At 38.9% G+C, this 26,098-nt stretch overlaps 2 protein-coding genes across 6 annotated transcripts in view; both read left to right on the top strand.

Annotated features, from left to right (window-relative positions):
• magi3b (membrane associated guanylate kinase, WW and PDZ domain containing 3b) overlaps positions 1-11,409 on the top strand; it is a 125,571-nt gene extending 114,162 nt beyond the window's left edge. Inside the window, exons 11-21 of the mRNA XM_008279408.1 lie at positions 514-545; positions 1,255-1,420; positions 1,553-1,647; positions 1,842-2,049; positions 2,663-2,845; positions 3,273-3,458; positions 3,947-4,043; positions 4,659-4,764; positions 5,284-5,421; positions 7,147-7,285; positions 8,021-11,409. Coding sequence (XP_008277630.1) covers positions 514-545; positions 1,255-1,420; positions 1,553-1,647; positions 1,842-2,049; positions 2,663-2,845; positions 3,273-3,458; positions 3,947-4,043; positions 4,659-4,764; positions 5,284-5,421; positions 7,147-7,285; positions 8,021-9,135 — 2,465 coding nt within the window. The 3' untranslated portion in view covers positions 9,136-11,409. The remainder of the gene's footprint in view (positions 1-513; positions 546-1,254; positions 1,421-1,552; positions 1,648-1,841; positions 2,050-2,662; positions 2,846-3,272; positions 3,459-3,946; positions 4,044-4,658; positions 4,765-5,283; positions 5,422-7,146; positions 7,286-8,020) is intronic.
• A 6,033-nt stretch (positions 11,410-17,442) lies between these two features.
• im:7151449 (complement decay-accelerating factor) lies at positions 17,443-25,811 on the top strand. 5 transcript variants are annotated; one of them, XM_008279371.1, is made up of 13 exons: positions 17,443-17,666; positions 18,611-18,796; positions 18,905-19,004; positions 19,483-19,553; positions 19,842-20,024; positions 21,672-21,716; positions 21,839-21,922; positions 22,083-22,154; positions 23,808-23,840; positions 23,921-23,962; positions 24,061-24,112; positions 24,949-25,024; positions 25,268-25,811. In XM_008279371.1, exons 1-12 carry the CDS (start codon positions 17,585-17,587, stop codon positions 25,004-25,006), a joined length of 1,008 nt encoding a protein of 335 aa, XP_008277593.1. In that variant the 5' UTR covers positions 17,443-17,584; the 3' UTR covers positions 25,007-25,024; positions 25,268-25,811. The 5 variants fall into 5 exon arrangements, with proteins under 5 accessions (XP_008277593.1, XP_008277585.1, XP_008277602.1 ...); XM_008279363.1 differs by having other exon boundaries at positions 22,080-22,154; XM_008279380.1 differs by lacking the exon at positions 24,949-25,024 and having other exon boundaries at positions 22,080-22,154.
• The last annotated feature ends 287 nt before the right edge of the window (positions 25,812-26,098 follow it).

Raw genomic sequence — 26,098 nt, 5'->3', positions numbered from 1 at the left:
AGAGAAGTGTTTGTTAATTCAGTTTTGTTAATTCAGTTAATGCATGGAGTTGATAAGAAAGGGGAGCGAGGGGGGCTAAAAGATGATCTGTAGGGAGCAATCTGAGTGCTTGAGATGGAACATGAGAGTGTACACTGAACAGAGAGCGGGAAGAAAATTATCAGTCATTGAATTATATGCATGAATCTCTAATGCCTTCCCCTCGCTTTTGTGGCTCTGCAGTCGTTTTGCACTGTGTAGTCAGCTCTTCAGCACACGTCCTAACATATATGTTCTCTATGTATGTTTAATCGCACATGGATGTATGTTCCCTAATGGAGCATTCTTTAGTGAGCACACCTCTTGAGTTTCAAGCAGCTCACTGGTTTATTTTTAAGCTCCCTGTTGCTATTTCTCAATCAGAGAGTTAGTGCCATCTGGTGGACGGTCCTTCAGTGTCCGTTGTTGCTCCAAATCATATCTTCCTCTGTTTTTTTTACTATATTCCTGTTGTCTGTCTGTGTCTCTTCATAGGTCAAACATCCCCTGTAAAGAGTCTGAAGCCTGTGAGTAAAAACGTATCTTTTTCCCACTTCTTCACTATTGTTTCCTCATGGGGACATATCCCTCAATTTAATTTCAAAGCGTTTTGTCCTTCAGCTTAACCAGTAAGCCTCTGTTGCATCGAATTAAATGATAGCAATAAATTTGAATATTGATTATGTTTCTGGGCGCCTTCTTTTGTTTGCTCTGAAAAACGGTCTTAATTACTTCCTTTCAGTATTCGTATTCTTAGGGCTATTGTCAGGGGGATTGCAATGGTAATGAAGCATGGATGAGCCTCTTTAGATATGCTGGTATTATTAATACGACAGTTTTAGATAAAGAAGTTGCCCTTTCAGCCTGAAGAGGCCTGTCGCAGCCAAGGGGAAATCCATACTTTTTCCCGTGGATTTTGTATTACATGCAAGCCTCATTGCTTGGCTCTAGAAACAATAGAAGGAATGTAAAGTGAAAGTAGACTATATAAAAAAAAAGAGCTGGTGAAGTGACCTTTATTGCTTTTGTAATCTATCACCATTAGATGCTCAGCCACTTGTCTTGGATAATGAGCTGTACAGACAGAACATGTGATGTCCTTCATAGGTGAATGCCAAAGGATGTGTGATCAAATGAACACTCGAAACTTAAAGTTTTACATGAAGACAGTCCTTTTCAGGGACAATAAAGCTTAAAGCAATGTGTGTTTGTGACAGTGCCTGTGTTTGTTGTCAGAGACAGGAAATGACAGCCAGTACAGAGACTTTGGACGGTATCACAGACTCGGTGCCCCAGGCCTTGCCTTACCACTCCAACACGAGCACACTGCGCTCTGCCGACTCCCCCAAACGAGATGTCACAGAGCTGTACCTGAAGTCCAAAGCCCTGCTGGAGAGCAGACGTAAGTGCAGAACACTGTCGCTTGTTCTCATAAAATGCCTTTATGTGACCAACATTACCTTATGTCCCGTTTAATTTAAGACCTCAACATCTCAGTGCAGCACAGAAGTGATTGAATGTTACTCATCCACAGAGCCTCACACCAAAGACATAGATGTTTTCTTGAAGAGAGACATTGAAACAGGCTTTGGCTTCCGTGTGCTGGGAGGAGAAGGTCCGCAACAGCCAGTAAGGATATATAACCATCTTTTAAGACAGTTCATTTTAACCTAAGAATACACAAATGCATCCAGTTTATTATGGAAATATTGTACTGTAAAGACTGCATATACTGACCACTGACATTGCAAGTGTCTTATCCCTTTATAATTACTATTATTTCTATTTTAACAACCAGTTCTCTGTTATTAACCCCATATCAGAATGTATTTCCCCAGGTGTACATTGGGGCCATTGTGCCCAACGGAGCTGCAGAGAAGGATGGTCGTCTCAGAGCGGGAGACGAGCTCATTGGCATCGATGGTGTGATGGTAAAAGGTCGTTCACACAAGCAAGTCCTGGATCTGATGACCAACGCTGCCCGTAATGGTCAAGTTATGTTGACTGTTCGCAGAAAGGTCATCTACAGAGGTGAGGAAACAGCCATAGCAACACCTGGTGCAAGACTAGGAGCTGCTGTTTTATGAGAAATCCTTATAAGTATTTAGTACAGGAAGTCACTTTACTCATAGGGTTTTCCTGAGAAAATGACACATGCTGCAACAACAGTTTGTTAAAAACAGGCATTTGCACTAAAACTAGATGGTAAACTTAGTTGCTGATTCTGAGTAACAACATTTGTAGCTGAACTAAGGAGAATGGCTCAAAAACCCACCATTAAACAGTAGAAAATCCACATAAAATGTCCCAGCACTGGTCATGACTTTTTTCTAAAAATCATTTTACAAGCATTACAAATCTTGCAATGAATCTGAGGGATCATCACCTCGATTATGGATTCGAATAGAAGCCCTGCACAGAATATTTCTGCCTTTACCTCTATAGCAAGACCACTTTCATCATCCAGGTTCTCTAATCATACTGCTCTACTTTGATTTTGTTTTTAATGCGTACTTGCACGACTCTTATAGCTTTATTGGCATATTTGGCATAAAAACCGTCAGGAATGCAAATGTAAACATGCAAATACAAACGTAATTGCGAGACTCAAATAGATATTATCTTTTGTATCCTTTCATATCAGATGCGACAGATGAAGAGGCTCAGGAAATGACTCCAGTGCTGGTGAATGGTTCTCCCAAGCTACCTCGCCTACCAATGCCCAGCGCGCTGGACCACGAGTCTTTTGACATAACGCTCCACCGTAAAGACACCGAGGGCTTCGGCTTCGTCATCCTCACGTCCAAGAGCAAACCGCCACATGGAGGTGAGGATTAAATCTCTCAGATCCAATCCATCAAAACTTTTTTCTAAATTCTAAGTATGACATATTTCTGAAGATATATAAATGGAAAAATTCTTCACAATCCTGTTCCATCTAAAATCTAGATTTTTGACAAATGTTACACATATTATGTGGATGGATGGGGTCACAATATACACATTTTTAGTGAACATACTGTAGTCAGTTTTACAGAAAATCAAGAGATATATTCTAGTATGCAGTAGTCCGGCTAAAACTATATAATCAGCTGAATGCAGAATTTGAGATGTTTCACAGATTTTAGTAAAACCGTAACAAAACAAAGTTACAGTAGGACTACGGTTACTGCCTTGTTTTTCTTGGCACCTTCGATATATTTCACTCTGGCTGGGTCCTAATGTCTCATTTTTCTTCATACCTGCCACTTCAGTTATCCCACACAAAATTGGCCGAATCATCGAAGGCAGTCCCACTGACCGCTGTGGCCTGCTGCATGTTGGAGATCGTATCTCAGCAGTCAACGGGCGCTCCATCATCGAGCTCTCTCACAATGACATTGTTCAGCTTATCAAGGAGGCCGGCAACGTTGTCACCCTCACTGTGGTTCCTGAGGATGGTGAATATCTCCTCATGCCCACAACTTCATTTATTGTGGTTGTTATTTGAACAGTTCCCTTTAAAGCAATTTTTGTAGTCAATATCTGCAAGGGGGAAGTTAGTTTCGCAGCCAGGTAATCAAAGCAATCCACCCTGCACATAATTAGAAGATATGAATATTTTAGTATCCATGTTAAGAATTTAATTTTAAACTGAGGTATTTAAAATTTGAAAAATTGAGCCCTTGCTCCTCAGAAAGGATTGAATCAATGAAAATAAAATGAATTACATCAGTATGTCACTGTCATGCTTGTCCGTTTAGCAGGCTATAAAAGTCTGCTAATGAGGCTTCATTTTGGAAGTCAAACTTTCTTGGGGTTGTTAAAGAGAATTAAATGATGAACATGTTGTGGAAGGGCTCTGTATATAGGCTTTTCTATAAATGTGATTTTTTTTAATATTCGTAGTTTCACATTGATGACAATGTAATGTCAAAATGTATTTTAGAATATAAGGGCCCTCCATCTGGAGCAAGTTCAGCTAAGCAGAGTCCAGCTCTTCAACACAGAGCCATGGGGCAAAGATCCGCACTGCAGGATGAACGGTAAGGACGGGATCTCAGAAAACAGAAGCACAAAACGGCTTTAAAAAAAATTAATAATAATAATTTTTGCATTCAGTCGGTAGAGCAGAAGTGTGTCAGTAAGATTTCTTACAAGTCTTTGAATTTGCTGAATTTCCCCTGTTCACAATCTAAGTTGGCAAAATGACAAATAAGCAAGCAAAATGTGTCTTTGTGCCGTCTTACCTGAGGAGAATGTACACAGACATGGATATTTGACGCAAGAAATGCAGCAGAAACCTCATATTAGACTGAAAATAAATTAAATAGCACAGCTATAGTGGCATTACTGAGATCATGTTATTGCCAGCCCTGACAAATTCTGCAGACAAAGAATGGTTGCCCTAAGAGAAAAAAAGCGAGGGAAAACCATAAAGACCCCAGTGTAATAAACATAAAAGTATTTAACATGTGCACAGTGTACAACATATACAGTGCAAAATATGCATCTATATGAATAAATGCAGTCCTCTCCCATTTAATACCCAACATTAAATTAGATTTTATGTCTTGCATAAGTGCGTTTTCAGTTAGAGGCCTGCAGCCTTCCATTTACAACAAGTACAATGGAAAAAATACATCTGTTGTTTGTTCTAGTTATAACCTGGACCTGGAGGAGAAAAGTGAGGGAGTCAACTGGTCTGACCACAAAAATCTTCCTCTTGGTGAGCTGGGAACGATGTGTGTGACAGGACCCAACCAGGTAGGAATAATCCTCTTATTCCTTCCTCTGTATGTTGTCTTTGCAACCACCTGAAGGTTACAGCTGCTCATGCAGACAAAAGATGTAAGCAGCAGTGTTTATTGGCTGTATGAAAAGAAAAAATGCAGTTTATTATTTGGTCCCAGCGTATCATGTTGTCGCGATCATATAAAACTTCTTTTTTTTTTGTTACATATAGTGCACAGGTATATCAGGTTAATGCACATTGTGATCATTATAGCTTTATGTAACTTTCAGGTTAATATAGGCAAAGAATAATATCATACACAGAAGAACACGGATCATTAACAACATCTCTCAACAAGAGAAAATTCTCCTGAATCTAATGATGTATCACCGACCTCCAGGCAACTTTTGTTTGTCACATCTTTGAAAGGAAATGCTGCATTTTCAAAGAACATACTTATCACAAGAATGTTTATAGATCCCTACATATGTAAAGGTATTTAATTGCAGTTTGTGTATACTGAGTGGTTTCTTAATCCTTGTTTTGTGCAGGGCTGTCTGACAGTGGAGTTAGAGAGAGGTCCTCGAGGCTTTGGCTTCAGTCTGCGAGGCGGCACAGAGTACAACATGGGCCTGTACATCCTGAGACTGGCTGAAGACGGACCTGCTCAGCTGGACGGAAGAATCCATGTGAGTACTATAGCAGTTACTATTCAAATATTTTATCCTGCCTTTAAAAAAGCAAAAGTTATATCAACTCTGAAATGGGGAAGAGCAAGTTTTTCATATCATTTGTATATTTGTGTTTAACGTTTTGTCCAGTGATCCCCTCGACTGAGCACCAGCAGCCCGCAGAGGCTGCAATATCAATTACATCACACAATACTCAAGTGGATGGAGCAGACTTTTTAGAACAGATTTTGCCAAATGAACAACTATAACAGTTCAGGATAATATTAGAGGAAAGATCATGGGGTCAAAAGCAGAGGATGCCCTGTCTCTACACTGAGGAATGTGCTTAGTGAACTTAATTTAATGTTATGAAATTATCCTGTGTGCATAGCTGCACAGGATATGTCCACAGGTCGTTTAATTTGAAATAAAATAAAATGAGGGAAATTTTGGTTTGGTGGAGTGGCTACGGGAAAGGTCAGGAGTCACAAAATCATTATGATTTGTTCTCTCTGGACAATGAATATGCACGCCTAATGTCACGGGCATTCAGCCAGTAATTGTTGAGGCACTTCACTCAAGAACGAAGCGTTTGAGGACAGACCAAGTGACGAATAGGAAGATGTTGCCGTCTTGCAGCTAAAAAGAAATGTCTGAAAAACGAAACAAATTGATACTTGATTGAATAAAAGTCAGCAGATTCTTCGGGAGCTCATTTGGCTTCGCTCATCGTTGTTACGTAAAGTATGGCGAGATATTATATAAACCGTTTCTTTGCTGAAATGTTTTGCACATTTAGTAATTTATGAAGCAGAGGCTTGAATCAGACAACATATAATTTCTGTGGCCATGTGTTTGACTGCACCAGAGATTACACTAACGGATTGTGTATCTACAACTGCCACTTACAGTTTTGAGGCTCTAAGATGCTTTCAGTTGTGCAGGCAGCTCTTTGGTTTTTCATTGAGTAAAGTCATTCAAGCTGTCCACACAGCGAACAGGAATAATGAAGGCCCAGCGAGGTCAAGATGCTCTTTTTCAGCCTTTATTCTTTCAGTCTCTATTTAATTTTTTTCTTTTTTTCTTTTTTTTTGGTTCTTATTTATAGGTTTTTATCTCCTTTTTTTCTTTCATACTGTGCGTCCCTGAACGTCTCTATATCTGTCCAACTGCTTGTCCATCCATCTGTGTAGTACACTTCCTTCTTTGTTTTTTTCATTTCTTCTTAAGTAAGATTCTTACCATTTTCCAGAAAGGCCACACTGTAACTGACCCTGAATTTTTGCTCTCTCTGGAAGAGATTCAGCAAAATTAGAATTTCCCCATGGGCATGAGATTATCACATTATTATTATTAGGATGAGAGGGGAGACTCTTGAGTGAGGGAGCCGAATAGAGGCTCCGAGCGGGAATCAATCTTAGGCTTGCCAGACTGTGATCTCTGGGCATGACTTTGCCTATCCAAGGGTGGAGAGGAATGTCAACACTGATTAGAGTCTAACAGACTGACATGTTTACACGCTTTATCCTGAGATACTTTGTCATCTCCAATAATAGAGGGTACCTTTGGGGTAATACAAAGCTGTATGTGTGTGTGTGTGCGCGCGTGCCGTGCGTGTGTGTAGCATAAAATTTAGATCCTGTGATTATGCAAGCTCCTGTATGTCTGAGCGTATGCATGCACAGCCGAACAGTCCATAGGTGTGTTTCTGTGTGGTAATTACGTTTTCTGCATTACTGACAGGTTGGAGATGAGATAGTGGAGATTAACGGGGAGCCGGCTCGTGGTATTTCCCACACACGGGCTATTGATCTGATCCAGGCTGGAGGGAACAAAGTGGTGCTGCTGCTCAGACCTGGAGCAGGTTTGGCTCAAGATGGCAGTGAGTAACCATTCGATGTGTTCCTTTTGATAGGAAATAGCTTTGTGCCTGCACAGCACAGCAGGCATTAAACCACATGTGGATATACATATAAGGGCTGGTTGTAGCTTCACATTTGGAGCCGAGATGAGAAAATGCTATATCAAGGTCAAACTGTTCCTTCAACTTTTCTTCTCAAATCAATGTTTGCAATAAAACTTAAGTTGGCAACAGGATTGGATTTATATCTTAAATGTTTTACTACTGTTTACTACTTTACAAGGAGGGAATATTGACAGCAGTTAAATACATGCTGAAACCATAAATCCACCTAATGTTTAGCTAATGATAATGACTGCATCCATTTGTTAATTGATGGAGCCTATTTTCTAGTTCCACCCTTATTGATCTCAATGTACTTTCTTTGCTGAGTTTTTTTTTTTTTTTTTTTAATTTATTCATTAAACCTCTAACCATCTGCTTCCTTTGGTTCTTTTTCTCTTGCCCCTGATGCAGGTAGTACAGCTTCCTCTACTGTGTGCTATTACACTGAGCACCAACACTAACATCTTCACTGCTTTTACTGGTCTCTTCTCTTTTACCTTGGTAATTCTTCTTCTTCTTCTCGCATTTTCCCACTGTTAACTTCTATACTGTGGCATAATTTTCTTTCTTATCTCGAGTTGCAGTCGTTTTTGTGATACATGTTATAATATTTTATTTGCATGTGGTTTAAAACGTATGCTTCTCTTACAGGTCAACATGATCAAAAACTCATTTCACCTACAAGCTATTCCGGAGAGGTGTTTTTCTCTGACACATCACCCCAGTCCTCTCCATATCCCACCGGGGCTTCCGTCTTTGTTTCCCCTCCCTTCTCCAGCAAACTGAAGCATTCTCGCAGCTGGAGTGCCATTTCCCCACAAGGCCGCAAGCCCCGCAGCAGCAGCAGCAGGGGTTTAAGCTCCGTGGAGGAGAGTGGTGAGTGGGCAGACAAGGAGGTAGAAAGGCTCACACCCGCCTCCCCTGAGCATTTGAAGTTCTACAAGAGGACCAGGCCCACAAAAGACTCCAGAGAGCTAAGCAGCCCAAAGAAAACAGGGGAGACATTTCCTAAAGCCAAAGAGCAACATCACAGTCCCAAAAAGACTGAGAGTCAGGCACAGGAAGCAACACTGAGCAGGACCAGAATGCCTCAGACACAGACAAAAACACAACCTGCGAACCCTAGGAAGTCTGCACAAGTTGGACAGCTAGTGGCTCCGACCCTGCAGCGCACAGAGCAGCAACAAGGCCTTCAGAGGAGATTAAAGGATTCTTCCAGCAGAGCGAGCTTAGGTCACGAAAAGAAAAATGGTGAAGGGGGGAATACTGAGATCAGAAGATACACACATGGAGGGGAGATGGAAGGGAGAGGAGAAAGAACCAGGCCAGGCCATGAGCAGGAAAGTTTCAAAAGAAGAGTAATGGCAGAGTCTCACCACCACCACAGGACATTACCTAATACAGTAAGAGAGAGCGAGAAAGGAACAGGTAAAGACTCAGGGCACAGAGATGTTAATGGCAAGGGCAAACCTGCAGAGGACAGGAATGCAAGTAAAGGGACAGTGAACAAAAGAGAGTCATTGTTATCTTTCAAAGATAAATGGAATAAAAAGGTTTCTGTAGTTGCGCCAAGAGAGGCAAAAGGAAAAGAAGACACATTTTCTTACTCCAAAGAAGAGAGTGCTAAGGAAGACTTTGTGGCCTCTATAAACAGTATGCCAGAGGCCCTGCAGAGCCCAAAGGGACCTATTAGCCCCGGCCCTTGGAAAGTGCCCAGCTCAGCCAAAATCCTCTCCCATCCAGAGGTCCTCCGTGACCCTTTGTGATAGAATATTGAATAACCAGGACATGAGCTGTGCCATGGCATATTTAACAGTTTCCTCAGTGGATTGTTTTTTTCTGAGTTCTTCCATAAAACAGAGAAAGTGCAACACGGTGCCACTTTTATTATCTTCGGACCGTGGCCAGATTTGTATTTTGGGAGTCCTGTGACATCACATGTGGCATGTAGCAGCTCCCCTCTGCCTTGTCCGCTGCTTCAGCATCTTTGACGTGGGACTTCAGCATGTGCGGCATGCTCGTGGCCTTGTCAGACAAGACATTTTGAAATGTGAATATGTGCCAATCCTGGGAGCCTCCTGTGGAACAACAGCGACAAACAGCGATTCACCCATTACAATGCAATGACCCATATGCAAAGAAAGGAGAAAGGCCCTCGCCTCTCGACTGTAGTATACACCCAGTGTGACTGTCATCTAGGGTTTAATTTCTGCTCTCAGTCTCATTGTGGGATATTTTGACTGTCTTTTTTCTTACAGGTTTGCTCAACTGCATGCAGTCAGCGCTTCTGTTTGTTTTACTGCACGTGTTCTGCACATCATGGAGGATGAACCAGTTTCTTGTTTATAATTCTCATTCTGAACACCAGGCAGATTTCAAATACAATCCAGCAAGTGTTTACTTTACGGGATACTCCAGACTGTTCTATGGTTCTAGTCATGACACTCCTGCATACAAACAGTATCATTTAAAAGACCAGAAACTTGTGGTTTGAGATCTTGTTTACCATGTGTATGATAACTAACCAGTGTGTAATTTATTGAGGTAATAGATGAATATATGTATATGTAGCTGTACCAAGCCATTCCACATTTTGATATAGACTTTAAAGATTTGTCCCATGTTATTTGAGCATTCACCTTATTTCCAATGTACTTCAGTGGTAGGAATTACCATGGATCTTTGTAGTTCATGAAATGTATAGACGTGACGTGCAAACTGCTGTACCAAATGTTTGCAATCGCTCAAAACGTGTCTCATTGTGAAATATAATATATACATATATATATTTGAATGTGTCATGTTTTGCAGATTCTAACTATCTATTGAATTCCATTGCACTGCATCTGCCCTTGTAGCATAACAGAATGACCATGAGTTGTAATTAATTCGTGATGTTGACTTGCTACCAATGCATTGCCATTTTACTATTGTAATGATTTTATAAAGCTGTTTCATTTTTTTTTTTTTTTTTTTTTAAGGGTTACTGTTGAAGCCCAAAATGGCAATTTATGTAATTCTGTGCCAGTTCTGAGTCACGTCCCTGGTAGTTTTACCTTTTTGCCTAATGAGAAAAGACAAATTAGAGTTTTAATTGTATGTGTTTGTCAATCCTGCTGTGTGACTGTGTACTAGGGTAACTTGAAGGATGTCTGAGGCCAGAGAGTGATGTGGCGCTTTATTGAGATATTGAACATGCTGCTGATGTATAGGCAGGTATACAGAGAACTCACCATCTTACATATTAAAGGTTAGTGGAGCTGATCGCTACAGGACAAGTGGTTTCAAAAGTGCGGACTGTAAAAATGAGTAATGGACAGATTTCATTGTTACTTTAAACAATTTTTAATTATCTGCAGTAAAATCAAAGGGAAAGGAAAGGCAGTCAACATACTTGCTAATACAACTTATAAAATTAAGACATATTCAGATGAGCTCAGGGAACACAGTATCGTAGCAATTGTGTGATAAAATCGGTATCAATGGCGGTCGAATGGCAGTTGAAGTCTGTGATTGTATAATGGAGTTTTCAGGTTTCAAATCCCTAGAGGACGCACTATGAGCCAATCAGTGGTCGATTTTTGTGCAATAGTTCGGTTGGTTGAAAGACTTAATCCAACCCTGAGTGTCAGGTACAGGCAGTTTGCTCTGGTTCAGAATCAGATAATGCCCTTTTTTTTCCATTGTTTGTCCCCTGCACTGTGCTACTCCTTTATGCTTTTCTTTTGACCATTTTGTATCTCATCTCTGCATCATACTGTGGCCTTGCATTGCTTCATTAGAAAAACAATCCTTGTGGTATCTTCTACATTCTGTAGGAACAGTAGATGTAAATGTTTGTACATTGTACAGCACCTTTATAAATACTTGCTGAGTGCTCTTTTGGGGAGAAAAAAATAGAGGTATATTAAATCGCTCCATTATTTTTTTATGTGAAAAAAAAAGAGAGAAAATATTTAAAAATGGATTGCAAAGGATAGGCTATGACCTTGACATGGTATTGCGTTCATGCACTGAAAAATAAAGTTTTGCTGAAAACACCTCCTGGATTTCTTGTACTGCATATAAATATTCTACCGAGATTAAAACAGCATTGTTCTGTATCCTGAACATATGTCAGTCTGCAATCAACACAGTGACAATTGTTAAAGGAATAATCATTCAGTTGTCACATATAAATTCATTTGTTGCACATATTTTAATATCAGGGCTGCAAGGTGGCTCGGTGGTTAGCACTGTTGCCTCGCAGCAAGAAGGTTGTCGGTTCGCATCCCGGTGAGGACACCCAGGATCTTTCTGCGTGGAGTTTGCATGTTCTCGCTGTGCAGTGTGGGTTCTCTCTGGGTTCTCTGGCTTCGTCTCCCACAGTCCAAAAACATGTTGAGGTTAATTGGTGATTGTGAGTGTGCTTGGTTGTCTGTCTCTAAGTGTAGCCCTGTGATAGACTGGCGACCTGTCCAGGGTGTCCCCTGCCTTCACCCTGAGTCAGCTGGGATAGACTCCAGCCCCGCCCCCCCTGCGACCCTTGTGAGGATTAAGTGGTGTATAGATAATGGATGGATATTTTCATATTACAAAGCAGCACTAACCACTGTTACTATGGCAGATTTCCAGTTGTCATGGTAGCCGTCTGCTTTTCTTGACAGAGCAGGGAAAGAGCTTGACTGCACTAAATAGAGGTTTTTTTAAATCACAAGAAAAAGCTCTGAGGCATCTTATGTCATGAACGTGTCATAAATATCCGTATTTCAAAAGCAGGCATGAATCATGGGACCGTTTTTGGAATAAGAATATAAATGAAATCTGCTCAGAGCTGTGGTGAAGCTAACAGGCTGGTTTCCTATCCACTAAAGTATTCCGGCACTGTGAGAGGTGTAAATCTTAAGGATTATATAAGGTGCGACTGTGGTACATACTGCTACTGTACCGTTTCACACAAAGCTAAAGCGCTTGAATGAATACACATGTTGCATTAGAAGTACCTCAAACAAATGCAATTGCAAAACATTAAGAGTTTGCTGTGAAAGGCTGTGTAGTACATATTTGGCCTCAGGAGCTTCTCATGTACAGGATTTTCTAAGCATTTGTAAATCAAAACTGGATTAGCTGCAAGGGAAAAGACTAAATGCAAATTTTTTGAACATTTTCTAAAGGAGGGGTTGACAGTGCCTATATTGCGATCTTCTGCAGCGTTTTCTGTCATCTTCATACAGTTGGAGACTCACAGCGGAGAAGTCCAGTGGCTCTACATGTTCCTCTGCAGCTGATCTCTGATGAGCTTCAGCAGAGCAGATAAGGACATTTTTCACAGTTGGCTGTTCCACGATAATGACATAGAACGTTTTGACACCTGTTTAGTCGCTGAAAACTTAATATGGTGGTAGAAGAGGAGCCTAATGACAACAGAATGATAAATGCGAACGGTCTGATAATAGACATTTTTCATGGCAGACATTTTGACTTGTCAAAGTGGGGAAAACACAGGTGTAGTTATGATGGCTTCGGTTCACTAACTAAGCCATAGTTAATTCTTCTTTGCACTGCTATGACAAAGATCTGTTGCCTGAACCAGTTGACATGGTCGGAACATTGCATTCTATTTCAGGTATTGACGTAAAATGAGTGGAAGTGGCTGGAACGCCATATCGGAGGTAAATGCCTTGCATTGTCTTTACCTCTTCTTTATTTTTAGAAATCTGAATTAAATCTCCTCTGACGTAAATACTGGGTTACTGCTGTGTTGTTTTCTGTCTTAAAGCAACTATACTCTGCTCCATTAACTTGATTTAAAGGAAAAAAGAACACAGCTGATGATAAAATTTCATTGAGATAAAGATACTATTCTCCGTGACTGTCTGTGCAACAGTGAACTAAGACACTGATGCTCTCAGTGTATCTATAACGTATATTTATAAATAGATTTTCTTCTGTAAAATTTCAACTGCTTCTCATTCACCAACCAGAAGTTTAGTTTAGTATATTTTTAAGGGTTAGTTTAATGTCCACAGGCAAGACTCATAGAGATATGTTCTGATGTATTATTTTTGAAGTCATAAATAAGACGAAGTGCAACACTGAATCCCTGAAAGCACAGCAAGAAAGCAACTTAATTTCTCCTTTGTTGCATCATGATTACACTAGTTCTACCTCTAACTTTAATGCAGTTTGTCCTTTTCAGCACTAGATGTCACTGACTTTCAGGAAAGTGTTAAGCGTGTATTGTTGGAAAAGGACACTTATCAGTTCAGATGTTAAGGAAAAGATGTGTCTCTTTGTTAACCACTTGTCTATAAGTAAGGTTCATTTTCAAATTAAGGTCACTGTTAGTTCAGCCGCCATCGTGATGAGAATACATACATACACACAGCGCAGTGCAAGTTCACCATATCAGTGTTTTCTCGTGAAAAAAAAAAAGCTGCAGGAAATTTGTATTTAGGAATCCCAAGTGTCTTTATTCCCTGCACTTTTGTGAAATGTCACAAAAGGATCTCCAAAATGAAGCTCCCCCGTCAGTACCATGTGTTGTGTCAAGGAGACAAAAAGTATGTGTGGTATTACACCTTCCAGTAAATGTGGAGAAATGTGCAAGGAGTTATGATATTGCTTCTCATTACATCATGTTGTTAGTATGTCTGAACATGAGAGAGGCAGGTGAATTATGCAGCAGTGAGCTGATATTAACACTCTGGCAGCCTTTTTTCTCCCCATTATCTGGCATGAGGAGAAGCAGATGCATTCTTCTAGGTTATTCGTAGAGAGGGGAGGTGTCTTAATCATTCATTTGGACAGGGTGTGCAGAGAGATAAGAAAAGCAGGCCATGCCACAGCTCTTGGAGGATCTAAGTATGAGTAGCTGCCTCGAAAACCACCATTAGTTACCCACTAATGCTAGTTTTTTTGAACACCTTAAAAGGGAATGAGGTGCACCACACACTTTTTACAGGTCACATTTTATTGGCTCTACATCATACCGAATATCCCAATGCCTGTTCCACTCCCAAACCAGTGAGACCTCAGGTTTCTTTAAATATTCTACTTTTTAGGTGATGTAATGTGCCTCACCAAAAATATCCCTTTTCTGGTGTTTTCTTACTGCTTCGAAAAACCTTCACTACAGAGTACAGCTACGGGCCACTGAACTTTGTTAGCTCTTTGTTCCCTGGTTTCTGTGTAAGGATTCTGATGGTTTCTCAGGCAACTCTGGGTGGAGGAAAGAGATTACCCCCGTCAACAAACTTATGTGGTTGAAAATGGGTGGTGAATTCTTTGGAATTCACCCTAGAGTGCGTGTGTCTGAGGCAATGAGGCACAGCCCCCTTGTTGGAGAAAAACGGTGGAAGGTCTCCATGACAATGACTCAGAATCTTTACTCTCGTGTAAACTGCTATGAAAGACATTTAAACCCCTAAAATCACAATCCCTACCTTTCGTCTGGTTTATACGTTTGATGATCATGATTTATTCTTCTCATTATTGTTGTTATTTCTGCCACATACACACACACGCACACACACACATACACACATGCAGTATGTTATTCATTTTAGAATTTCTACACTATGAAGGGTTCCCCCTTTTGAGGACTAGGAGAAGGAATGCCCCCTTTTTTCCAGGACACACCCAGTGTTTCCTCTTGTTGCCATTGCAACACATGGGAGACATCTCTGCTGCTGGGAGGTGGGGATTACTAAACTGCTCTGGCTGCTGGGCTGACAGGGAGTTTAACTTTTTGTTGTCTGTTTAATGATGTATTAATTCAAATTAGAATCTATTTTTAAAAACATTTTAGCTGCTTTATTTGGTTGTCCTTATTGTTCACTTTTAAACCTGTCTGTAACAGCTTCTGGCTCCTGGCAGAAGTAAAGCCGCTGACACACGTTGATGTAAAGGCAGAGACTTTCAAAGCAAAACTTCTTTTGTGGTTTTCAAAATAAAACTGAATTATTATTATGTAATTTGTTTAATGCAATCTGATGACATCTGAACATGTCTTCATGTATGGTCATGTTTCTGCAAAAGCTGACAAGGAATTTCTACTAGGTTGGACTGTGTGTCATCTCTGTATCACTTCCATCGTGGCCCAAGTCTGAACTGCTCTTTGCAATACAAATTCACTACAAATGGAAATTTTCGTAAAGAAAAAGCTTTACTGGGGCGCTGTGATAACTCAACTGGTTGAGCTGCTGTCCCATGTTCAGGGGCTATAGGCCCCAATCCAGAGGCCATGGGTTTGAGTCCCGATCATGGCCCTTTCCTGCAGGTCCTTCCCCCATTCTTCTCCTCCACTTTCTTGTCTCGCTCTCTCAACTTTCCTATTGAATAATGACAAAAAGGCTAAAAAAAATAAAATAAAAAAGATAAAACTTACTGCAAAGAAGACAGAGACTGAGAGGCAAGATTAGTAGTAGTTACTAAAAAATGAATCTTATCTGTTTTTGTTTTTGTTTTGTGTTTGTTCCTGTGTTACCTCTAAGTTTATCAAATATCTGCAGTGTGAAATGGTAACAGGGTCCATTTTTGCATCTCCAAAGCAAAAGAGTTGTAGTATCTGCTCATTTAACTTCAATAATAATTTTATGTTTAATGTTGATAAAGAAATAGTTAGATTGTCGTCAAGAATGGACAGAATTTTCTGTAATTCGGACAGGCAGTTTGATAAGCTGCTATCTGTTTAGACTTAGTCTTTTGTTTATGATTACATGACTTGTACACCCCTTAATGTGCTGCCCAGCCTTGGTTGAATGATAACGTAGTGAGTTAGTCTAAATGAAATGCCATGAAGAACAGTAATAGAAAAGTGACCTTGATCTAAATGTCAAGATGCCATCACTTTAGCTGATTGATGAAGCCAGCAATGTTCCATATCGCATGTCTGAAAAGGGTACTTGATGTAAACTGTAGTTTCACCCCAAGTCACACGGGAATAAAAAAAAGATATTAGGACACATAAAGGTGCAGATTAAAGTTTAAAAGAAGAAGAAGAAGAAGATTACCCCAAGTCACACAGGAATAAAAAAAAAGAGATTAGGACACATAAATGTGCAGATTAAAGTTTTTAAAAAAAAGAAGAAGAAGAAGAAAAAAATCTTTATTACACAGCGAATTTATCAGGTTTTTGTGCAGAAATGCATGCACAGGTTTGTAATAAACAGGTATATGCAACACAGAGATTAATAGTGTGATTGATCAATAGTATGGAAAAATGAAATGTAAAACTTTGGGAATAACTAAATAGTGTATTAAATAGTTGAGTTGCATTATTAAATAGCAGTATACATCCATCCATTATCTATACACTGCTTAATCCAGTCTATCACAGGGCTACACTTAGAGACAGACAACCAAGCACACTCACATTCACACCTACGGACAATTTAGACAGCAGTATACAGGAGTCTCAAATTTATTCATACCATTCCATTAAAGAAGGAAAAAACAGCTGTTACTGGAATAAGCTGATATTTACAAAAGCTACAATAAACAAAAAAAAAAGAAAAGAAAATCATGACATTGCTTTTGAATTGTCATTCAAAAGAAATATATATATATGTGTGTGTGTGTGTGTGTGTGTGTGTGTGTGTGTGAAAACAACAACAACAACAACAAAACAAGCAAACAAGCATGATGGACCCATGAATTAATATTTTGTTGAACAACCCTTTGAGCCAATCACTGCAATCAAGTGTTCTCTGTAACTCTCAATCAGACTTCTGCACCTGATGACAGGTATTTGGATTCTGGCCCACTGCTCAACATCAAAGTGCTCTAATTTGTCCAGGACAGTTTTGTTTGTTTTTTTTGAAAACATTCTTTTCAGCTACAATTCAAAACCAAGGTCTTATTTCATTAAAATTATAATTCATCAAATTTGTATTTATTATCACTTTTTTCAGTTTCTAATTTTTTGAATGACTATTGTGAATTTTGTCTTTTCTTTAATGGAGGGGTATGAATACATTTGAGGACGAATGTACGTGACTTTTTTTTTGCTGGCAATGTTTTGCTTTTATTGTGACAGAATTCTTATCTCACGTCCGGTCTCTCTGGTTTGTTAAAGCTAACTTGACTCAGACAAAATGGACAGTCGGTGTTGCTGCCGCGGACGGTCAGTGTTGACAAGCTGAAGAGCGACTCGTGTCTCAGCGGCGCCTCTCTGTAGAAGTCGGACCACAGCGTCGAGGAGCCGGATCGGAACCTTTGGTCTTCTGCCGGAACATGGAAGCTTTATTGGACACCTGTGGACGGCGAGGAGTCAAACCGCTGCTCTTACTGTATCTGCTGGTCGTGCAGGCAGCAGGTCAGTGTAACATCAGCCTCTATGTCTGCTTAATGAGATAATATTTATCAAGTCACATGAGAGCGAGAAGAGCAGGGCTACATGTTCTGTAGAAATATATTCAGCTTCTATGGTCATACCAAAGAAAATCAACTAGGCGTACCATTTCTGGAGTTCTACAGCGTCTTTGCTTTATTACTGAACATTTTTTAAAAAGTTTAATGGATACATTTTCTGTCAGATCATTCAGCAAAATAGTAATAGATCATGACAAATGTTGTATAATAGTACAGCACCAGAAATGCAGCAATAAATACTGGTACACTCTTGTTTTGTTTATTTAAAAAAATGTAATATACACCTTAAACTATAAAGTGTCCTCCTTCTACTATTTTGGAAATATTGCTTGTATTTGTTTGGAGATAAGACATTTCCATTTAGTATGAAGTTGCCAGAATAAACAGAAAGCTGTTTTCTGCCTTGTGGAAGACGAGCTCTGATGTCTGATCAGTGCCAGTTTCTAATAAAGGTTTAAAATGACCTCATTTTACTTAGCCATATCCTTGATTACTATTAATAACTTATTAACAGTGATAGTTGCAGACTTAATGTCTTATGAGAAATCTGAGTACTTTTATAACTGCAGTGTTATTGAATAAAGGATGCTAGAAAGACTTAACTGTCAGTAGTGCTTTCATTCTTAAACTTATATTTATTTATTTATTTATTTTATTATTATTATTCTAAATTCTACAAAAGACAAAAGCTTATATGTGGAAACAACGACTCACTCAGGACTGGCAGTGCATTTTCTTTCCTGCATTGTGCTCTCTGTAGATAGACAGTATGACGCTTGTTTTTTACATGTCAAGCTTTCAGGATTACTGTTTGATTGACTGAAGCTGGTCATGATTCTGATTCTAAAACAATCACAATATTGCTTCTTTGTCTCGTCTTCCCTCCAGCCGACTGTCCTAAACCTCAGGGAAGAGAAAATATTGTCTTAACCAATGAAGCACTCCTAATGAATGATTTCCCAGAGAGCTCTGAGGCTACTTTAGAGTGTGCCAACGGATACGTTCGAGAGAGTGGCTCTGGGATTATAACCTGCATCGATAAGAAGTGGACTGAACCTGATCTCACTTGCAAAAGTGGGTCTACTTTCATTTGTATTCTGCTGACATGCATGCAGCTTTATTTGGTCATGTCTGGGGTATGTGTGCGACTGTAAAATACCTGTTTGTTTTTTTATATTACAGAAAAGGACTGCGGTCCCCCTAAACCTCAGGAAAACATGAGCTTTAATACCAGCGCAGGTACCTTGTTTGGTGCTGTAATAAGAGTCATTTGTGATAAAGGGTGAGTATAAATCTACAAGGTGTGAGATCTTCCTGTTGGACTGCTGTCTGCTTGAATGCTATCTGAAAATGCTTATCTCTGAAAATCAAAAAAGTAACCGCCAGCATGCTCCAGTGACACACAGGAGGCGTTCAGGTAGTCATGTATCTCTGCCAGCACTTGTCTACCAGACATGACTTAAGGATGCACCATGGAATTCAAAAGCTAATGGAAAATAGAAAACCACATTCTCTCGAAAGACAAATAGAGCTGCTGCCAGAAGGTGTTACTTCATAGTTTCAGTGATTTGAAACTTGGCCCTCCTTTTGACATCATCGAGAGGGTTGTTGATACAGTACATACTTCTTGATTAACTCTGTAGGAATGTAGTTCTGGAGTTGAAATCATCGTTCCAGTGCGTTACAATATCAAGACTCTACAGTACTGATTCCTCTTTAAATAAAGATTTCTGCTTCATTTTCCTCTTGTCTTTCTACAGTTACCGGATTAGTGGCTCGAGCTACAAACAGTGCTTTGCTGCAGGGTGGAGTGGAAGAGCCAAGTGTAACAGTAAGTGTCTCAGTTTGTGTTTCTTTATGTCTGAAACGAGGAGAAATTATCAGTTCCATTTTGCCTGCAAAAGCTAAACAACCTGTTTCTCTCCTCCTGAGTGAGTTAAGACCGTTTTCATCAATTTCTTATACAGCAAAAAATTTGTACTTTTCTGTTTGTGAACTTGTTTTTCCAAAATGTTTCTTCTTTGTCATTCATCAAGTGCTACAGTTTATATGGCAACAACATTGATTATTTGTTTTATCAAGGACATTAGTTGTAAACTTTTTTCTACTGATTTCTTAGTTGTAACATGCGCGACACCTCCTGAAGTGACCAATGGCAAAAGCTCGTGGGACACCCAAGATCACCCAAAATATGGAGAAATCGTACAATACACCTGCGATGAAGGATACACTCTCACTGGGAATGATAGCATTGTGTGCAGGGAAACTGGTAAATACGATTCTCAGCCGCCAGAATGCAACGGTAAGCCCACTGCTTCTTAGTATTTTTACTTGGTGTTTTATAGATTGCTGGTTATGCTGATAGGAAGAAGGCTCATGTGAAGTTAGTATTTTTGAATTAAATTTTTGGACCATAGAGGTGATTGTGTGTGTTTTAACACATCATTTATGAGTAGTCTTTACAAACACTGTGGAGCATTTTCAAACCATGCAATATGTTTGTGCATCAATTTTCCAGTCTTTCATTACATACTGCTGTGTGAGAGTCACTTGTGTCTTTAAATTTAATTTATATTTCCAAAAACATGTATATATGTCCAAAAAACTTTACTTTACAAAAATATGATGTCAGTTCATATTAATGAAATTCAATTAGAAAGTAAAAATACAATTTCCATAAAATATAAATATTTCTGAAAAATATTAATTCTGAAAAACATTGTTAAATTGCCTAAAACTATTAATAAGTTAAAAATAATATGTTGCACAATATTATCAAAATGTCAGAGAAAAAATTCACATGTACAAATGTATAAGTAACATACCCAAATATTGACATGTACAAATGTATTAGTAACATACCCAAATATATCAATTATAAAAAGCGCTTATTTGAATGGAAACTAATAGATGAAATATTTTTTTGTCTTGTATGACACAATAATTTAGTTGGATATTATTAAGATAACAACAGCTGTGGAAAACAAAACAAACAAACAAACAAAAACTTTTGACAAATGTCCGTTGGTGCATTCAAGCACATACCAAAACCATTGCGGTGGATAGCCCAACATACCACACAATGATGAAGCACACAGTAATGTGGTGGGATGAAAAATAAAGGCTGCTTAATGTTCACTGTGATGAACTACTGCATCAGTCCCAAGAATGTTTTCAGGCTCTACAAGTAGATTTCCACTCTACAGTAAAGTACAATGAAAATATCAGCTGAATGGAATGTAATACATGGGTCAGGAAACCTTTGTTACACTTTAAAGTGTTGACAAGGAATGTGTGTATGATTTGCAATTGAAGATAGAAAACATAACACAAGTGTGCTCTAATAACCAGTAGAGTTGTGACTTTGCAGTACAGTTTGAAGCACTTAAATGTTCATCTGTAATATACTGTTATTAGTCAGATACTGTGCACACGGTGTTGGTGTTGCCATGGTGTCACCAAAGGCACTCAACACTGTACAAACAGCAGCCATGTTTAAACATAGTCACTTAAAACCTCTCTGCATACTCTTTCATGAAGCTGTATTTCAAGCTTTACAGCATTTTTCTACTTACTGTTTACTGTATGTCTGCTGTTACTAACTGCCACACTTACATTCTCCTAAACAACTTAACATTGTATTAATTAAAGGGCGACTTTCCCTAAAGAGTTGGTCACTGTTCAACATCACCCCTCACCGAACACACTGTTGAACATTGAGTAGTAATTTTCTTCAAGATGGATGGGTGGGTTTCAGGGCACAGCTGCTGCCTTTGACCTAATATGAAGTAAAGAAGCATGTGCTGATGCATTGCTCGCATTTGTATGCAGAACACGCTCTGCATGTGATATGACATTTATATGCATGCTCCACCACCATTTTCATAAAAAGCTGATGAATGGTATTCGTTTTAACCTCAGATAAATTTAGCAGTGTTCTTGTTCGTAGGTGTGACAGCAGAAGATAGAATTACAACAGCCTCTTCAGTACAAGGTAGAGACACAAGATACGACTGAAATGTTTAAGAGAATCTTAAAGATAACAATTGATATGTATTGCATTATGTTAACAATAACACAGAATAATAGAACAAATATATACATTCCATGTCACAGAATCATCCACTGCTGCAGATTCACCAGCCGCATCAACAGCTTTCACAACCAGCGCAACACCAAGTGTCTCACCTTCAGTTCGAGGTACAGAAAAACGTTGAGTTGCACAGCACTTGGCTGCATGAGTTTATAATGTGCATGTTGCATGCATCTCAGAAAAGCCTTTTCAGATTGAAGAGTTACTTTTATTCTCTCCAAACTCCAAAGAAGAAATAAGAATCATTGTGATCATTTTATCCAGAAGGTGCCAGAGACATTTTGGCAGCCGGGGATACGACAACCAGTGTAACGTCCAATACATCATCTTCATTGCAAGGTATAGAAAGATTTCTTGAAAAGCAACAGAGTTTAATTCTTTTTTTTTTTTGGTCTGTAATTGTTGTTTTGCTTAAATTGCTTCAGTGGAGGACAGGTGTCATTGCATGTCATTACTGTGTGAGGGAAAAAACTGTGAACATTGCAGATCTGGACTGAGAAGTTAGTTTGACAAGCCCCCCGCTGACATGACTTGTCTGTCAAACCCTAGATTTAAAACTTGGAAACTGGTCATAATGGGAAAATAATGTTGTGGATATTATAGGTTGCACTGCTGTAGAAATATACTTGGATATACAAAACCATTTATAATGAGACTTGCATCATAATCAGTTTTGACAGCTGACTTTAAAACCATGAGATGAGACAAGTCAGCCAGAACTTACATGTGTTTGTGACTCGTTGAATGGGACTCTGAGTTGCCTGTTAAAGCATTCAGAAATGAATCAATTTAACCTACATCACATCTTGCAGAGACTTAGATAAGTCAAACTGTAAAAAACGTTTTGGTATTTTTTTTTCTTCTAAGGGAAGTTAGAGGCCACCAGTTTACACCAATCAGCCACAACATTAAAACCACCTGACTGATATTGTGTAGGTCCTGTTTGTGCCACTAAAGCAGGTCAGAGCCATTAGGACATGGACAGAAGACCTCTGAGGGGTGTCCAGTGGTGTTTGGCTCTGGGATGTTGGCAGCAGATCCGTTTGAGGCCTGCGTGGATCAGGCTTGTTCAGGCATATCCCGTGGATACCAGATTAGATTGGGCTCTGGTGGTGTTTAGAGGCCTGGCCAATACCTCAGGCTTTTAGTCGTGTTCTCCAAGCCATTCCTGAGCAGGTTTTGCAGTGTGGCAGGGCACATTATCCTGCAGACAGCTGGCAAGGGTTGTTGCCACATTGGGTGGTGTGTTTGGTCTGTAGGAAAGGTTTGGCGGGTGATATGTGTTTAAGTAAAATCCACATCAATGCCAGGAATCAAGGTTTCTCAGCAGAACAGTACGTTGTAACAAGATGATCAATGTCATTCCTTCCACTTGTCAGTGGTTTCAGTTCTTGGCTCTGAGTCATAGCGACCTGCAAAATGGGAAAATGTATTTTTATATTCCAATTTTTGCAAAGGTTAAACAAACCGTTTTTGAGATTTAGAGGTGCCGGTGGATGGATGGATGAGTTCCTGCCAGACAGAGACCAGCTAGCTGTTTTCAGTCTTAAAACTAAGCTAAGCTAACCAGCTGCAGGCTGTAGCTTAATGTCTAACATGAGTGTTGTCAGTTTTCTCAGTTAACTCTCCATGAGAAAGCAAGCAAATGTATTGTTTCCTTATAACACAGTTATCCATGCCTCAAAGTTTGTCCTCTGATTCCATGTACTGACACAAGTCAAGTTTAATATCTTCAGAATGAGATGAAGTCTAAATCAGTAATCTGATTTTTAAAAATACAAAAAAAAGACCTGAAAAAATAGTTTGAAAGATGTTGTATTCATGTATAAACTGTCAGTGTAGTGTCTCGAAATCAGTAAATGAAGTCCTTAGTTTGTAAGAGAGCTTGTTTTATGTGCTGATCAAGTTTATAATGTAACCTGAGTCAGCAGTCCTCTTATCCATGGTAGTTTAATGTGTTTGCATACTAATAATACTGTTTTATACTTTCAGGAAAGCATGATGAACCTGAAGAAAGTGGTGTCGGTGAGTCATTAAGCCCCAGTCATCATACAATGTTAATGTGATTATTTGCTCTGTATTTAACTTTACATGTCATCTTTCAGGATATAAACCTGTGATCATCAGTGTGATAGTCGTTTTACTAGGTAATGTACCACTTTTTCTTTGTAATCCTCTCTTTGACAACATTTTGTGATTGTAATATGAATACAAAACTATATATATTTTTGTATTTCCTTTTCAGTTGTATGTATAGTTGTGTTCTTTATACACAAGTTTCTACTGAGGAGAAAAGGGTAAGATTCAATATTTGTACTCTTAACACCTTTTATGCATGGCTCATACCTGATTATACTTTTTATCCTTCTGTCGCTTTTTCCTCTTTGCACGTTCTACTCTTTTGGCCTTTTAAGGTTTACACATATGCTCTGAATGTAAACGGTACATACAGCACATAATCAAATTTAAACACATGTTTCCGTGAATGCTACAGCGTGCACTGAAGTACCAGGGCAATAACTCTGCAACAGTTTCAGTTTTTCAACTACCTTTTAATATCTGAGCTGTCTAAAGGAAATTTAGTTATGTGTTTCCGGACTGCTGAGGAATGAGGGAAGTCAACAGGAAATCCCATAATATTGCTGGCTGCGACATAGAAATCAGCATTAACAAAAATATTCTCTTTAGGCTGGAAGGAATCTGGATGTTTAAAAAAACAAACAAAAAAACCCCAGAAAAAAACATCAACAAATGTCAAAACCATGCAAAGATTATTTTTCAGGTTTATGTTTCAGCCTTTTTGCCAGACATTCATGTGAGCTTTCACATGCAAAATAACAACTTGGTATTTATCTTAAACCAAATTGCTCAGTTACATTTAGAGAAACTTTCATTAAATGTGAATATCTCATTAACACTGTAACAATATGAAAGCTTCCTATATTGCATCAGGCCTCAAACATCAAACTTTCAAATAATTATTGACTATAAGATGCAGTAACTAACACTTAACACTGTGGAATGCTAATTAAGGATGCAACAAAATGGCATTTAGTAAACTAATACAATCTTAACCTAAAAATAACACAACTCGATATTTCTGACACAAATTCCTTATTTGATGGCACCATAGCTCATATGACACCAGAGAAGACCTGAAGCCGGAGTTATTACAGTTCCAAAATCTTTAGATTGCCTGCCTCACTCAGGTATCTGCCATCTCCTGTGTCTTTATTACAATGAAACCATCAAAATGCCCCAGAAACATGTTTAACTATTGTTTACTTATTCCATAAAATCATGTGATTCTTGTTACTAGTGTTATTATTTTGTTATAGTAAAGCCAAAAAAATAAAACACATAAATGGGGTACCATTTACATTTTTTGTTCCATCGTGGGAATAAAACTGAACCTAAACACTTTTTTCCCCTTCATTTCTTGTCAACACCAGCTCTATGAATGGAACAGCGCAAATCTGTTAAAGAGCATCCGTGACCCAAGAAGGACGTGGCAAGAAACTGTAGCAGTACCTCTATGAGTCGGTGGAACAAAAAGAGAATTCACTTTCAATATCGTTGCACTTCAAATGGCAGATAATCAAACCTGCTGTACATTATCATTATTTACGCGGAAGTATCAGGCTCCTGTGATTCAAAGCACTTTTTGTAATTCTGTTTTTTTATCGACACATTATTTTTAACACAAAGTTGTAAATAATTTATTCCACTTTAGTACTTTTGTTTGTGTATTATTTATGCTAGAAACTGGAGTAAACACTTTAACAGTGCCTTCTTGTCTTACAAAGTATTGCAGTATTGTTTAAAAAGTGTTTTAGTTTGAAGTATTTTTAGAAATCTTGTGGCCATATGTTTACATGTTGTTAATGGGTTGTCTTATTAGGACAGAACTATAACAAGAGTGATTCAAGAGGCATACAATGTGGTTAATTCAGTTTGAGACTGAGGTGGTCTCTGATAAAGATACAATCAGATACATTCTTCGCCTCCTGACTTTCTTTTCATCATTGTCTATTGTTCTGGGGTCCGTTCAGAAAGCTGTGCAAAAAAAAAAAAGAAGGAAACCTCCTTTCATGAGCAAAGAATCCAGTGTAGATTTGCTACCCTCAGTGAAGCATGTGACTATATAAGCTACCATGTTAAATGTGATGTGAGGAGAAATTCTCAAAAGAGGATAAAAATGTTTTCGACCTTGAATGTGTGACTGAAAGGGTTCATTGAGCAGAACTTTGAAAATGTTTTTCCATTCATTGCATATATGTGGA

This window comes from Stegastes partitus, unplaced genomic scaffold, assembly GCF_000690725.1.
Source record: "Stegastes partitus isolate 25-593 unplaced genomic scaffold, Stegastes_partitus-1.0.2 Scaffold5, whole genome shotgun sequence".
NCBI lineage: Eukaryota > Metazoa > Chordata > Actinopteri > Pomacentridae > Stegastes > Stegastes partitus.
This window is presented reverse-complemented; position numbering and strand designations above follow the sequence as displayed.